The 13,013-nt window shown below is 42.1% G+C and overlaps 2 protein-coding genes across 4 annotated transcripts in view; one reads left to right on the top strand and one right to left on the bottom strand.

Moving 5' to 3' along the window:
* LOC107996610 (photoreceptor outer segment membrane glycoprotein 2-like) overlaps positions 1 to 13,013 on the bottom strand; it is a 244,243-nt gene that overhangs the window by 63,331 nt on the left and 167,899 nt on the right. The window lies entirely within an intron of this gene.
* LOC107998009 (uncharacterized) overlaps positions 471 to 13,013 on the top strand; it is a 114,545-nt gene continuing 102,002 nt past the window's right edge. Inside the window, exon 1 of one of the 2 annotated variants that reach the window (XM_062085685.1) lies at positions 471 to 893. In XM_062085685.1, the coding sequence (XP_061941669.1) occupies positions 821 to 893 (73 nt within the window). In that variant the 5' untranslated portion in view covers positions 471 to 820. The remainder of the gene's footprint in view (positions 894 to 13,013) is intronic. The other variant, XR_009832851.1, reaches the window with a different exon arrangement.

The following is a 13,013-nucleotide window of genomic DNA, read 5'->3' as shown; positions in this document are numbered from 1 at the left end:
CGCCGGGAGGCACGTGACGGAAGGAAGAGGCGAGCAACGAGAGCCAGGAGGGACAGGACAAGAAGAGAAATAACGAGCGGGATGGGTGGATTCAATTCAATTTCCTAAGAAACTCTTTAGCGTTTGAGATACACAGCCGGCGAAAGAGGGTAGATCGCCTAACTAAGGAACCGCGGCGGAAAAGAGGGGGTGAAAACTGCCCTCCCCCTTCGTGTCGAGGAAGAGAAACACGGCGAACTCGGTCAAGCGAGAAGGAGACACGATCGAAGGGGCGAGAGAGAGAGAATCGTAGCGTGCTGTCATCGAGGGCGACGAGGAGGGCGAAGAAGGGGCCCCGTCCTTGCGCGTAAACGGAGAGAGAGAAGAAGGGTGACTAACTGACCGAGGGTGCCAGGAGCGCGCAGGGGAGTAAGGATTCTGTGCGCGGGCGCGAGGCTGGCGCAAACTCTTCGTGCAGCATCCCTCGTCAGTTGCAAGTGAGGAACTGTCGCGTCCGCGTGGCGTTGCGAACGCGGCGTACAACGCGACGTTACGGGAGCGCGCGCGCGTCCCCTCCCCCCCGGCTCCGGAGGACTCGCCTGCTGTGTCTCTTCTTTCTCTCCCCCTTTCTTCTCTCTCCCCCTTTGTGCCATTGTGTGAAGGATTTCTCCGCGAATATTCGGGCCGGAGAGCGGCTGGAGTCGATCCGCAACCGATCGGCCAAAGCGAGCAGCGAGGGGGTCAGATGTCGCACGCGGCACCGGCCCCTTGACCTTCGCCGCCACGTTGTTGTGACCGCCGAGGAGAAGGATCGTTCTCAACCTTGGGGACCCTTGGAGCCATGGATAAAGACGCTCGACGGAAGTGCGGGAAAGTGCGACGTGCTCTGTTTCACCTGCTGCTGATAGTGGGGGGTAAGTTTCTCGGGAGGGGGAACGGAAGGACGACGAGAAGCCGAGGCGATCAAGTGATTCCACGAGTTTGTCGAACGTGTTACGTAATGAGTGGGCAGGTGGAATTTAAATGTCCAAGGAGGGAAATCTGCGATGCCGAACGCGATCCTTGGAGATAGGGGGTAGTTTAACGTCGTGATGTTCCTCATCCCTCCTCTCCTGTCGCTCGAAGAACGAACATCCGTAAGTGGCTCCCTCGATTTCACGTTCGAGACGAGCTGACGAGTTTCGGACTTTCGGAAAAATAAGTAATTTTCGTGGCTGCGATCCAGGATATCTCGAATTTGTTCTCTTAACGAGTCAACGATACAACGGAGAAGGAGAAGAAGGAGAAGAGTTCTCGATCGAATCGATCCAGTGTTTGGGATCCTTGGACGAGTCTCGACAATATTCGTGGATTGGATGAAATCGAATGATATATTTTTAAAATACGACGAGTGATGGTTCCATCGATTTGTTTGAAAGTTTGGATTTTACGACGAGGGATAATAAATCGATAAATCGATATTTTTCGAACTGAACTCGAAGAGACTTTCCCTCTTTTTTCGGATCATCATTTTTCTCGGGGAATCGTTTTTTAGGTTTTCGTTTTAGTCGGTTGGACAGTTTGACGGGTATTAATTCTCGAGGAATTAATTCGATATCTCGCGTCGGCCGACGTTCGCGTCGTCGTGAATTTGTTCGGTGATTAGGTTAAATTGATGGAAGAAGGTGGTCCTTTCATTCCTCTCTCTTCGATTCTTTCTTTTCTTTTTTGGAACGGCGAGGGGGGAGGATTTTATTGAAATAACAGTTGATGTAATTGTCGTTGATGCATCGTCCCTTCGAATTAATAAGATCAACCTCTTTCTTTTTCTGCTCTACGGAGAACGGCTCTGAGACGAGAAATTTCATAAGATGAATCTATTTTCTTCTAGCGTTTACGATATACCTCTTCAAGTAATTGACAACATCGATCCATTTTCGAAACTCGTCTGATAAATTATCCCTACTACAGAAAAGACGATGCGTGCATCATTTTGCCCCTTTATCTTTGTCAATAAATTTCTTTCAAAAAGAATAAGACAATGTTCCATCGTTCTCCTCGTGCAAATTCTTTCCTTCGTCCATACATCTCCGATCCTCCGAATGATCTCGTCTTCGTCCCGAAAATGAAAAGTTTCGACGAGGGGGAGGAGAGTGCCGCAAATCGTCATCGAACCTAAACTTTTCCATCCCCGAAACTTCGTTGATTTCAATCTGCTAATTGCCAGCCTGCCTTTGTCCTTCACCCCTTTCCCCTTTATTAGAATTCTAAAAAGACGGCGAGGGATTGCAAAAAAATCCGCCCTTTTCCTTTTCACGGGGGATACACGACGATGCTTCTTTTTTCTCTCCTCGTCTTCCGGATGAAAGGGGATGCTCGTTTCGCCGCCTCGTATCGATGCCTCCCCCTCCCAATTCGAGAGACCAACCACCAGATATAACACCCTTCTTGACTTTAATCTGCTAATTGCCGTTACACGCGCCTTTTCTCCCCCCTCCTTTCGTCCTTTCCTTTTCACCCCATCCGTTCTCCTCTCCACGACGATCGTTCCTCGAAACAAGAGATTTTGTTTTCTTAATTCAATCTAATTCGATTCGCCCAGGGAAACGAACAGGGATGGGAGGATTTAATTGGCTCGGGAGAATCCGAGGAGACGAGACTTTTTTCAAAGTTTTGGAATACGAAGGTTCTTCGTTTGTTGATATTTGTGAATTTCGTGAAAGTGATCGTGCTGTGACTGAACAACGTTACTTTTGAGTGTGGTAATTGGAACGGTTGAAGATGTAAGGTAACATGTTTGTGAAAATGTCGCAGAGCGTGGAATCGAATCGTGTTGTTCGTTCAAGTAAGAGATGTAGAGGGCATTTTAAGAAACGATGCTTTCCATAAAAACGCAATAAACGGTGTGGACGCGTTGCAAATGTAAACCCATAAATAGCGTACTCTGGCCATTAACTGTTCGCCATTCGCTGTTTGGCCAGAAATGATATTCATTTATTTTCAGACACGAGGATACACGGAATCGTTGGCTACAGCTTATGAGTGGTGGAAAAATAGTATCGTAAAGGGGAACAGATTTTTCGAGCAGCGTCCATCCTATAAATTGTGTAAATCTGTCTAATTTTTTTTTTTATCAACCAAACAAAGAGTTTATTTCGTAATTTCATCAATTAACAAAGAGAATCGTCATCATTTCTGGTAAAAAGAAAAATTACGAATCCTCTCGATTTGATCTAAAATTGTCCCTCATTGTCTCGAAAGAGATAACAAAATTCCTCGTTCGATAAGAAGATTAATTCGAAGCTGCTAATTCCATCCTGTCCAAGCTTTCTTATTATCGCGTTCGTTGCAAACTTGGCTCGTGGTCCCAATTATACCGAATTACTTGATCGAATTATTCGCTCCGGTCCAATTACAGGCAGAGAATTAATCGCCCGTAGAATTTCTCCGAGATCCTTGTACATTGTTGACAATTCATTCGATCGAAATAGATAATCCTTTAATTACGAGTACGTTTTATCGACGAGACAAGACCGATCCCGACGATTTTCAAAATTGAAAATCACTTGGTCGATTCCTCCTCAACATCGTGATATTTCTCTCTTTTTATGGGATATTAAAGCTAAGTAATCGCATTTCTATATCGAATATCTAAACACAGGATGGTGAAAAGGGACGTTAAAATTCAAAGAAGGATCGCCGCACTTTTCTTGACAACGAATATCATAAAAATATTCTTCGAAATGTACATCTCGTACGCATTTCTTCTTCAAACATCAACATCTCTCGCGAGATTCATCCGGGGAACGAAATGCATTGATATCTCGCGTCCACAGGCCACTATTCTCCTCACGAGCCGGAAGTGGATCAGCCAGAGGAAGGGAGATACTCTCTAGGATGCGCCTCCTAGCCGACGACATTGTTTCCTTTTCGATTCCGCTTCCTTTTTTCACCCACCTCCTCATTTCTCTCTCTTTGAAATCCAAGGCACGAAGGATACGAGAGAAAGAGCGATAGAGAGAGAGAGAGAGAGGTTTGCGCGGTTCGAAGACCTCTCATCGACTCCGAACCCCCTTTTCCTCGATTGTTCCACCCTCTCGTGTTTCAACGGTCGCTCGTCATCTTCTTGCTCTTTGTCCCTGGAGAAAGGAGAAGTCTTTCGACGAGAGAGAGGCAGATCTCGCCATTCGATCCTTCGTTTCCTCGAAAAGAGGGGAGGGAAAGGTGGTTTTCTTTTTTTTCTTATTTTCGAAACGTTTCTCTCCCCTTTAACGATTCTCCCCTCATCTTCCGGCCGTTTTGTAAACCCTTGGTGCACGTGTTTCGAATTTTATCAACCAGTGACGGGACGCGATTCTTCTCGGGCGTTGAAATAAAGTAGCGATGGGTATAAACGCGTCGCGAACAAAGATCTCAAACTCTTTCTACGTTTCCTTTCGTATATAACAAACGATCAAAATTCATTAGTGGACGGGCGCAAGTATCGTCGATTTCTCGAAAAAGGGGGAGAGTTTCGAGCGGATGATTCATCGAGAGCAAGATTTGCATATTATCCGCGTTTCCACCGTCGGTTGGAAGGATGGCTGGAAGGATACAACCGGTGGATGATTGTATTAAGTCAGCGACGCGTTGATTAATCACCAGGGTCTGCCTTTAGTTGCCCTCACTCCCATCCGGAGATACGATGATATTTCCAAGTCGAGGCCCGGCCACGTTCAGCCGAGGGTCGAGATGAGGTTTCGTTAATTAACGAGCCTCTATACAACCGGAATGCTGATTAAGGGTAAAAACTGTACAAATTAGACGCCCCTCTTGTTAATTACGACATCGTGGTATCGTCTCGAGAGCAGGGGAGGCACCATCAGTTTCCTTCTTTGAGAAATTTGAAATTTTAGAAGATGAAAGATGAAAGATGGAGGAGAAGGAGGAGAATGATTCGAATCAATTTTTCGTTCGTATTTTTTTTTTTTTAAATGAAAGAATTGTATTCTCTCTCTTCGACTTATTCCTGTATTTTAAATTGAAGATTTTAACGATTAAAATTAAAGAGAAGTTGATATTTCTGATGAGGTCTTTTCCCGGGAAATGAATCCAGCGAAATTTCAATGCAAAATACATTATCTCTTTAAACGATTGTATCGCGTGGACAAAGTTATTACTCGGTGGAACGACGCATTATGAAAATTTCTATATTATTATTTTATCCAATGCGTACATCAGATATCATAAAAATTTAAAGTTAACGTAACAACGTTCGATTATAATAATAACACGATGAAGAAAAGAAAGAAAATGTTTCAAATGTTAAAAATTCAAGTTGAAATTAAATCTTTAACAAAAACATTGTTAATACGACAATCCTGACAGAATCTTCACACATCGATTTCACACAAATTCACACGATCGATTTACCCAATGAAAAATTACTTGGAATTTAGTAACAAGCTCGTGCTTTTGAGGTGAAACGTTCATTCGTTAACAAGTCTGGAACGTTATATATTTATTTCTTCCCTGCCCTCCCTCCACGGCAATCAAGGAACACAAACATTGGCGGGAAGAAGAAACTGGGGCAACGATTCGTCGGATGCAATTACATCTCCCTTTTCTCCTCTTTCTTCCTTCTCCCGCGAATCGCGTCCCGAGCATTGACATTTCCATCGGTTTCGACGAGGCTCGCATGAATATTCAAGGGTTGGGGATGCGAGCTGCATCGAAGGAGGGCGCGTCTTCCTTTCGATGCAGTATGCAAACATAATACACCGTCATGCACCGTCAGTGCCCTTCTTTCCGTGACGCGGCCCTCCCGGGGATCCCGTTAGGATCATTCCACATCTGACACGATCCGAGATCTTTCTATTTACCCCGTAGCAACAACGTTCTCGAAACGATACGATTTCTCGAAACTCGAGGATCGATTCACCCGCACTCGAGACCTCTCCTCTCATTCCCGGTCGTGCGAAATGATTTTTCCCGAATTTTCTCTAAAATTAGAAAAAGGAAGAGAGAGGGAAAGGAATTGGACAAATCGAAGGAGCAAGATTTAACGATACAATTGGAGGAGGGGCGGAAAGGTATTGTTCGTTTTCGATTTTTATTCCTTTATTCCTTTGATAAACGATCGAGTTCAATTCAACCGAGTTCGCCCATGCACGACCGAGTATCGCGTTGCACCGTTTGCCCTCGATATTTGGGTGATAAACGTTAACCGGGGGCCACCGATCGATGATCCTCGATGGAGGAATCAAGTTAATCCGCGATGGCGATTTACCGTCTTTCCATCGCCACTTACCGCCTATTTCAATCGGAGCCCGGTGACACGGAAGAGACAAAGGGTCAAAGAGTACATCCGCCCCATTTCCATAATGGAGGCTTTCGATTTTTTCGTCGATGGAACCGATCAATGTGTGTATATATAGTCGAAGTAAAAAGAGATAATGAGATTGGGAGACGATGAAATTATTTATATAACTTGTTTAAATAGGAGAATACATTTTTCCATCGAGGATACTCCTGTGAAAACTTATTCGTCGATAATAGGGAAGGAGAGATCGGGCGATCGGCTAGCCCTAAACACAACAAACGGAATGGAAGGCAATGAAGGAGAAACAGGGCGATAACGAGGGATCCTGATCGGAGGGAGGAACGAGCAACGGTTTCCCTCCTTCGTGTTACCCAATCCGGAATCGGGGCTCGTTACGTTCCACCTCCCAAGGCGAGGCGTTTCCCTCGTGAAACCGTTTCGTGGGCGAAACGATTTCGCAGATTTCGCTCGTTTCTTTATTCATCGGTCGCAAATTGTTCGCCCTCGAGAGTTTTCTTCCTCTTTGAGCGGGGGAGAAGGGGAGAGGGAGGCGTCAATTAGTTCGTTACGCCAATCGTGGACGATTTCATCGGCCGATCAGAGGAGGAATTGCCATCCGCCATTTTCGATTCCTCTTGAAATTTCATTGTTGGATGCAAGATTGGAAGAAATGTTGGAGGATGGAGGAGGATCGTGCAGGCTTTTGTCTATGACAAAAGGGGTGGCAGTTTAAAGATAATGGAAGGAAGGAGAAGGAGAGGTTTTATATTTGCGGGATGGATATTTTATTTCTCGTGATAAAGTTTTTCCCCTTCTATCTTTAGTTTAATTCTTTTCTTTTTTTGGAATCTCTTCGAGGAGAAATAAGAATTCTAGTAATTCTAGTGTTTAAAAGGATCGAATGTTTTTGATTAAACTTTTCAATTAAAGATTTGGGAATGCATACGAAGGAAAATTAATAGCGATACGATCGAAATTTGTTTATTAAAGATGATTATAAAAATTACTCGTGGAAATAACGAGAAACGAAATATATATATTTTTTTCTTCTCATTCCATTTTTATTTTTCGGGGAGAGGAATATTTCAGTCCGGCGAGCGAATGGAAAAACGCAGGGAAGAATAGTTTCTGATAAAATCACGATGGCAACGTCGAAAAGTTTCCAGGTTTAAACCGGTTCCCGGTTTCACGACCACTCTCAGCCAAGGGAACAAATAGAAACGAACGTCGGCTTTGCTCAACACTTCTCGTCAAATTGGAATCGAGGAACATTCGGAGGCATCCGCGAAACGCGCGACGGTAAACAAACGAGTGAATTGCTCGAGATTGCGGGGAGAATCCTCCTCGAATCTTAATTCGAAGAGAGATACTGTCGGGTTTTATTTGATACAGGAAAAAGGGACAATCTTGCTTCGCCTCGTTATATCTATAATTAGTTGTTTTAATTGAACTCGTTCCACGCTCTGTTTTTCCTCGATAATTAGATAGATTCGCGATGATTAAAAAATTACGAAAAAATAAAATTTGCGATGTGAAAATTAAGAAAAAAAAATATGAAAGAGATGGAAATTATATAAAGTCCAGTTTTCGTACAAATATCCAATAGAGATGATATAAATACACAAAGAAGGAAGAAACGTACTTGGAAAGTCTTATTAGCGTAATGAGCAAAACTCTCGCTTGCTACTAAATTGACCAGGGTTCGAATCCTGGTCTTCTTTGATTCCTGTAAATTTTCATTTTTATTCTTCAAACGTATCAAGTGAACTCTCAGTATTCCCAATTCGTTCACCAAACGAAAACTTTGCTTTGAAAAAATTTGAATTTTCCCATTTCAAAAATTTATGTATCAATCGATCCAGAAGAAGAAAAAAAACCGAATCGCGTTCCAAAAAAATTGTACACAAAGTTCAATTTTTCACCATTCATCGTGAAAAATTCCCTGTTAGCGGAATATATATATATAAAAAGAAAAATTCTCCTCGAAAAACACACTCTCTCTCTATCTTCTTCTTCATACTCCCTCTAGACATCCATAGAGGAAAAGAAGTCTTTTTCCACGAATGCAGCAAATCGAGTATGCACTCCGGAGTGCACAAATTCAACGTACAACTCGTGGCACAAATTCGACGTACACTCACTCATCCCATTCGATGTTAACGCATCGTCTTACGAGAAGAGGAAGGGGAGAAGCGTGGGGATAGCGTTGGAACTCGTACTACGAATATTGATTCGCGTTTCTTCACTCCGTTATCGTTTTAACACTCCTTGATCGGATTGCACGTTACGTTTGCACGTACAATCCCTGCGTCCAACGGCAACAAATCAAGATCAAGACGGCGAAAAAGAGGGAGAGAAGAGGAGGGGGTGGTTGTTGCTCGAGGAAAACCAGTCGTCATCCCTTCGAAATCGACTGTCGAGCGAAGGCGATCGAGAATATAACAAACAGAGGAGTTTAAGAGGGCGGAGGCAATCGCGTCGAAGAGCACAACACCCTCACTCGTGCAACCCCCTTCGAAATCGCTGCACCGATTTGCCATTTCGAAAATATATCCTCTCGAAGGGGGATGGTTTTGCCGAGAAAGCAGCAGCGAAAGAACGCCACTTGAATTCATACGTGCTATGATAGATGAACCTCGACTTGGCATGGAAAACACGAAATTTTTCTCGCCTCGGGTTTTTATCACTCGCGAAATTCTCGAGGGTTGTTTATCCTTCCGAGCGCGGAGGAACGTTTAAAAAATTGTCACGTAAGATTATATGCTCCCTTTTCTTTTATCTCTTCCTTCCGTGGAAACACAAGTCGCTTTGATTTCCATCGAATTGTTTGCGAACGAGCATTTGGGAAAAAGCGTCACGTACCTTCTCCCCTTTTCCCTCTTCTAACTATACAGAGTGTCTCACTTGAAGTTACCGCCTTCAATTATTATTATTCGTGGCAAAAAATTTCTAGAATAGAGATTGAATAGGTTATAATATATCTTTATATTTTTCCCCCCTTGTTTTCATACAACGAGTTTTAAATTAAAGTACTTTCTAGATACATAAAAATATTCTCTTTGAAAATTCATCTTCGGAAGATATCATTATATCTCATTGCGAATAATTGAATAGTTGAAACACATCCTATCTATATGTCTTAGAATGAAACTACTGGTGAACGATTCTGGATGATCGTTCAAAAGAAATAGAAACGTATAGAGGAAGGAATAAGGGGATGTTGGAAAGGAGTGAAAAGGAAAATCGGTTCCCTTTTCAGAGCACGCGACCGGCATCCGTTTCCGAAAACGAGCTCTGATATACACGTGTACGTCGATAAGCAAGCTTGCTTGTCCGCACGATTGGACACGAAAAAAGATCCTCGACGCAAGAAGTTTGTAGGGAATCGTGACACTCTTTAGATGTCTCTCGTTAGAAGCTCGATAGAAGCAAACTCTTAAATTATTGGAAAGCAATAGAATTCTCAACAACTTTACTTTATTCTCAAAAGTTAGTTTATCCCCGTTCGATCAAACGGATTTTAAGCTTGAATTTTTGCTTAATATTTATCAGCAAATAATATCTCACCTATAATATGCAACTTCCTCTTCCATCTTTTCCATTCGTACATTTCCAACAACAACAACGATAATTTCTCGATCAATAGCAACGAAAAATTTTTGAAACAATAATAATTCTGCTCTCCTTTCGAGCGCCCAACCGGGAAAAAATCGCAAGTTATAAAGGGACGTCGCTATAATTAATTAACAAGATCAACGTGCGATTCAACTGGGCGTCGAGTCTCGACCAAAGCTAATTATTCATTCATTATCCGCTGCGTTTCCTAAGCTGATTCGTTACACAACAGGCGTTATCACGAAACTACCCCTTCCTCCTCCTCCCGTATTTCATCCCAACCCCGACATTTCTCACCGTGGCGCGGAGTCGAGCGAAATTTTGCGTGTCATCGAGGATGTTGCCGCTGGTGGATAGTTCACGCTAGTTCCCGGTTAATATGCGACACGATAGTATCGTTGCCTTGGGATGTACATATTTCCTGCGTTCCTCCTCGAATTATTATATCTTTGCCTCGATGCTTCCACAGGCAGGGTGGATGCACCTCTGCGGCCCGTTGTAGACATTGTAGAAATTATCCGCGAAATTTTCTAACAAGTTTCTTTTTTTTTTTTTTTCAAGGAAAAAGAATTTGAAAGAAATTTCTTCTTCTTCCCCTTTTTATTTCCTTTTACTTGTTTTCACGAGTACGGGCATATTTGTAAGATGATATCTCTCCGGGAGAGAGAAAAGTGTTTATTTATAAGTAAATAAACTTGAATGAGAATTGACGTTTGAGGGACAGGGTAGTTTGCAAGAGAAACGAGAACATTGGAAAGTGTTGTGCGATATGCATGGGTCTGAAACACGAGTTTGTCGAGTCGGGCACAGTTTGCGATCGATACAATTTTAATGCTCCCGTAATGCTTTTAAAATTCTTTTTCAGAAAAGAATGCGTAATTAAATTTTTTTAATAAATAATTGGGAAGAGAAAGAGAGAGAGATATGTACATAGGAATTAATTAGAAGAGAAAAATATATGATTATCGTACGTGTAATTAATTGGATATTAGCAGAATACTCTTCATGACTATTAAACATGAATTACCGCATCGTGACCATTAGAAACTAATCACGGATGAATGTTACATTGATCGCTCTATTAACTAATCCTTTCATTATTATCGTATTCAATATCCAAAACCTGGTAACGTTATTATCTGCCCATATAAACATTTCCTATCCCTTCGTTCATTATTATTATTATTACATCATTTTTCATTTCAAAGAAAAAAATGTAATAATAATTCGGTTCAGAGAGAAATACGATACGCGTAAAATTGTTATGGATTAAAGAAAAATTTCCTCCCCCATTGGCCGTTCGTTGATCGAACGTTAAAGAATGGAGAAAAAAAAAAATTCAAAGAGAAGGGAAAAAAAAGAAAGAAAGATAGAAAGAAAAAACCGATTTGTAACGTGGACGGAAAATTCGGCCGCATTGAAATAAACGATCGTCGTTTCGAAATTCAGGTCGACCTGAATCGCTCGCGTGGAAATTCGTAGAAGCTCGGTCGAACATCGTTCGAATCCGCTCGAATTCGAATTGAATCCACGTCCAGAAAGAGAACGAGAACACCCGCCGGTCCTGCGGGTGTCGATTATTGCCGGCTCTCTCCGGTTTTCATATTAATTCCCTTTTTTCCACGCGCGAGAAAAACGTTTTTTTTCTCCCTTTTTCCCCTTTTTTCTTTTTTTTATTCATCGGTCCATCCGAGAGGGATGGTAATTCTCGAGTACGACCGCATTCTCGATTTTTGCCGATTCGACGATTTCGAAGGTGAATTCGATCGATTCGATTCGATGGTCGATCGTGAAAAAGGGTATTTTTAGGAAGACACGGCGTTTTATTATCCTCCATGGAGAATCGACTCTCGTCGAGCGAGTTTTCATCAAGCTGTGGATACCGCGATGTTGCGTTTGCGTAGATTTTTCCTCGAGTTAATTTCTACTTTTGATTCTGGATTGCAATGTTTTATTTCATCATTATACGACATTATATTATAACGTTCGAATTTGTTGGAATTATTCTCGAAGGAAAGAATCCAACGTAACTCAACGATGAATTGTTTGCATAGATGAATGGAAAAATTTGTTTCCTTCGTTATAACGAGTGAAGATTAAGTTTCAAACACAATTCTTTCTTTCACGCAAATATTAAATTGGGAATATCGTGTGTTAATTAAAATCTCTCCATCTTTAAATTGCCCTATTTTATTCCAATTCGTCGGAAACTCGAAGAAGAAGAAAAGTAAAAAGGAGGGAAGTGTATCCAAACGTGTATTTGATCGGGGGAGGATCGTTTTTCATCGATGGAAAGTGCACGTCGAGCCTCGAATTCCCTTCTGAAGGAGGGAAAATTCTTTTTTAAACGCGCCCACGCCCCCGCGGGGACGCGTCCCTTCTTCTTACACGGTTTTTAATTTCATTCCCGTTGAAACGTTTTAGGAAAAAAAAAGAAAAACGATCCCCCACCCCCTGCAAAGGCAAAAGCCTCAACGTTGTTCCCTCGAACAACGCATACACGGATGAGTTTTTACCCGTTCTTCCAAGAGGTTTTTTATTCCTCCCTTTGAAGAGCAGGGAGTCGTAACCGTGACAGTGAATGATATTCTTTTCTAGAATATCGTTGTCCCTCTTTGTCCACGCGCACGTCTTTTTCTCGCGAAAAATCGAAAATGGAAACTGTGAACTGCTGGCGCTCTCTCTCTCTTTCTCTCTCGAGATTATATCACCGTGATTCTCATCTCGATAGTTAACACTCGTACGAAACTTACTTTAGCGTGGAAAGTTCGGAGAATGAGGAAGGAGCCTGGGTTCTCGAGTCGAAGAGAAATTGATTGAGTTGGTAATCGATGGCAGAGGGTATCGCCCCTTTCCGTTATCACATAATTTTAAAATGTCGTGGAAGTGAAATGTGATGTTAGCGTACGGAACGTTGGAACACTTAGACGGATCGTTAAAAAATAATGAAATTGCAAAGAAGTGATATTTGATGAAATAATGGGGGTTGAGTCTAATTTTCTCAAAATTAATAACCCTTCTAATGAAATGCAATCAACTCTCTTTAATAAAATTTAACGTTTAGAAATACGTACGTTTGTAATAAGTTTGATCGATTTGTACACGTTTGTATTAATATTATAAATTTTTTTTTTTGAGT

This window comes from Apis cerana, linkage group LG15 (assembly GCF_029169275.1).
Source record: "Apis cerana isolate GH-2021 linkage group LG15, AcerK_1.0, whole genome shotgun sequence".
Classification (NCBI taxonomy): Eukaryota; Metazoa; Arthropoda; class Insecta; order Hymenoptera; family Apidae; genus Apis; species Apis cerana.
Note: the sequence above shows the minus strand (reverse complement) of the source record. Positions and strands in the feature narration are given on the sequence as shown.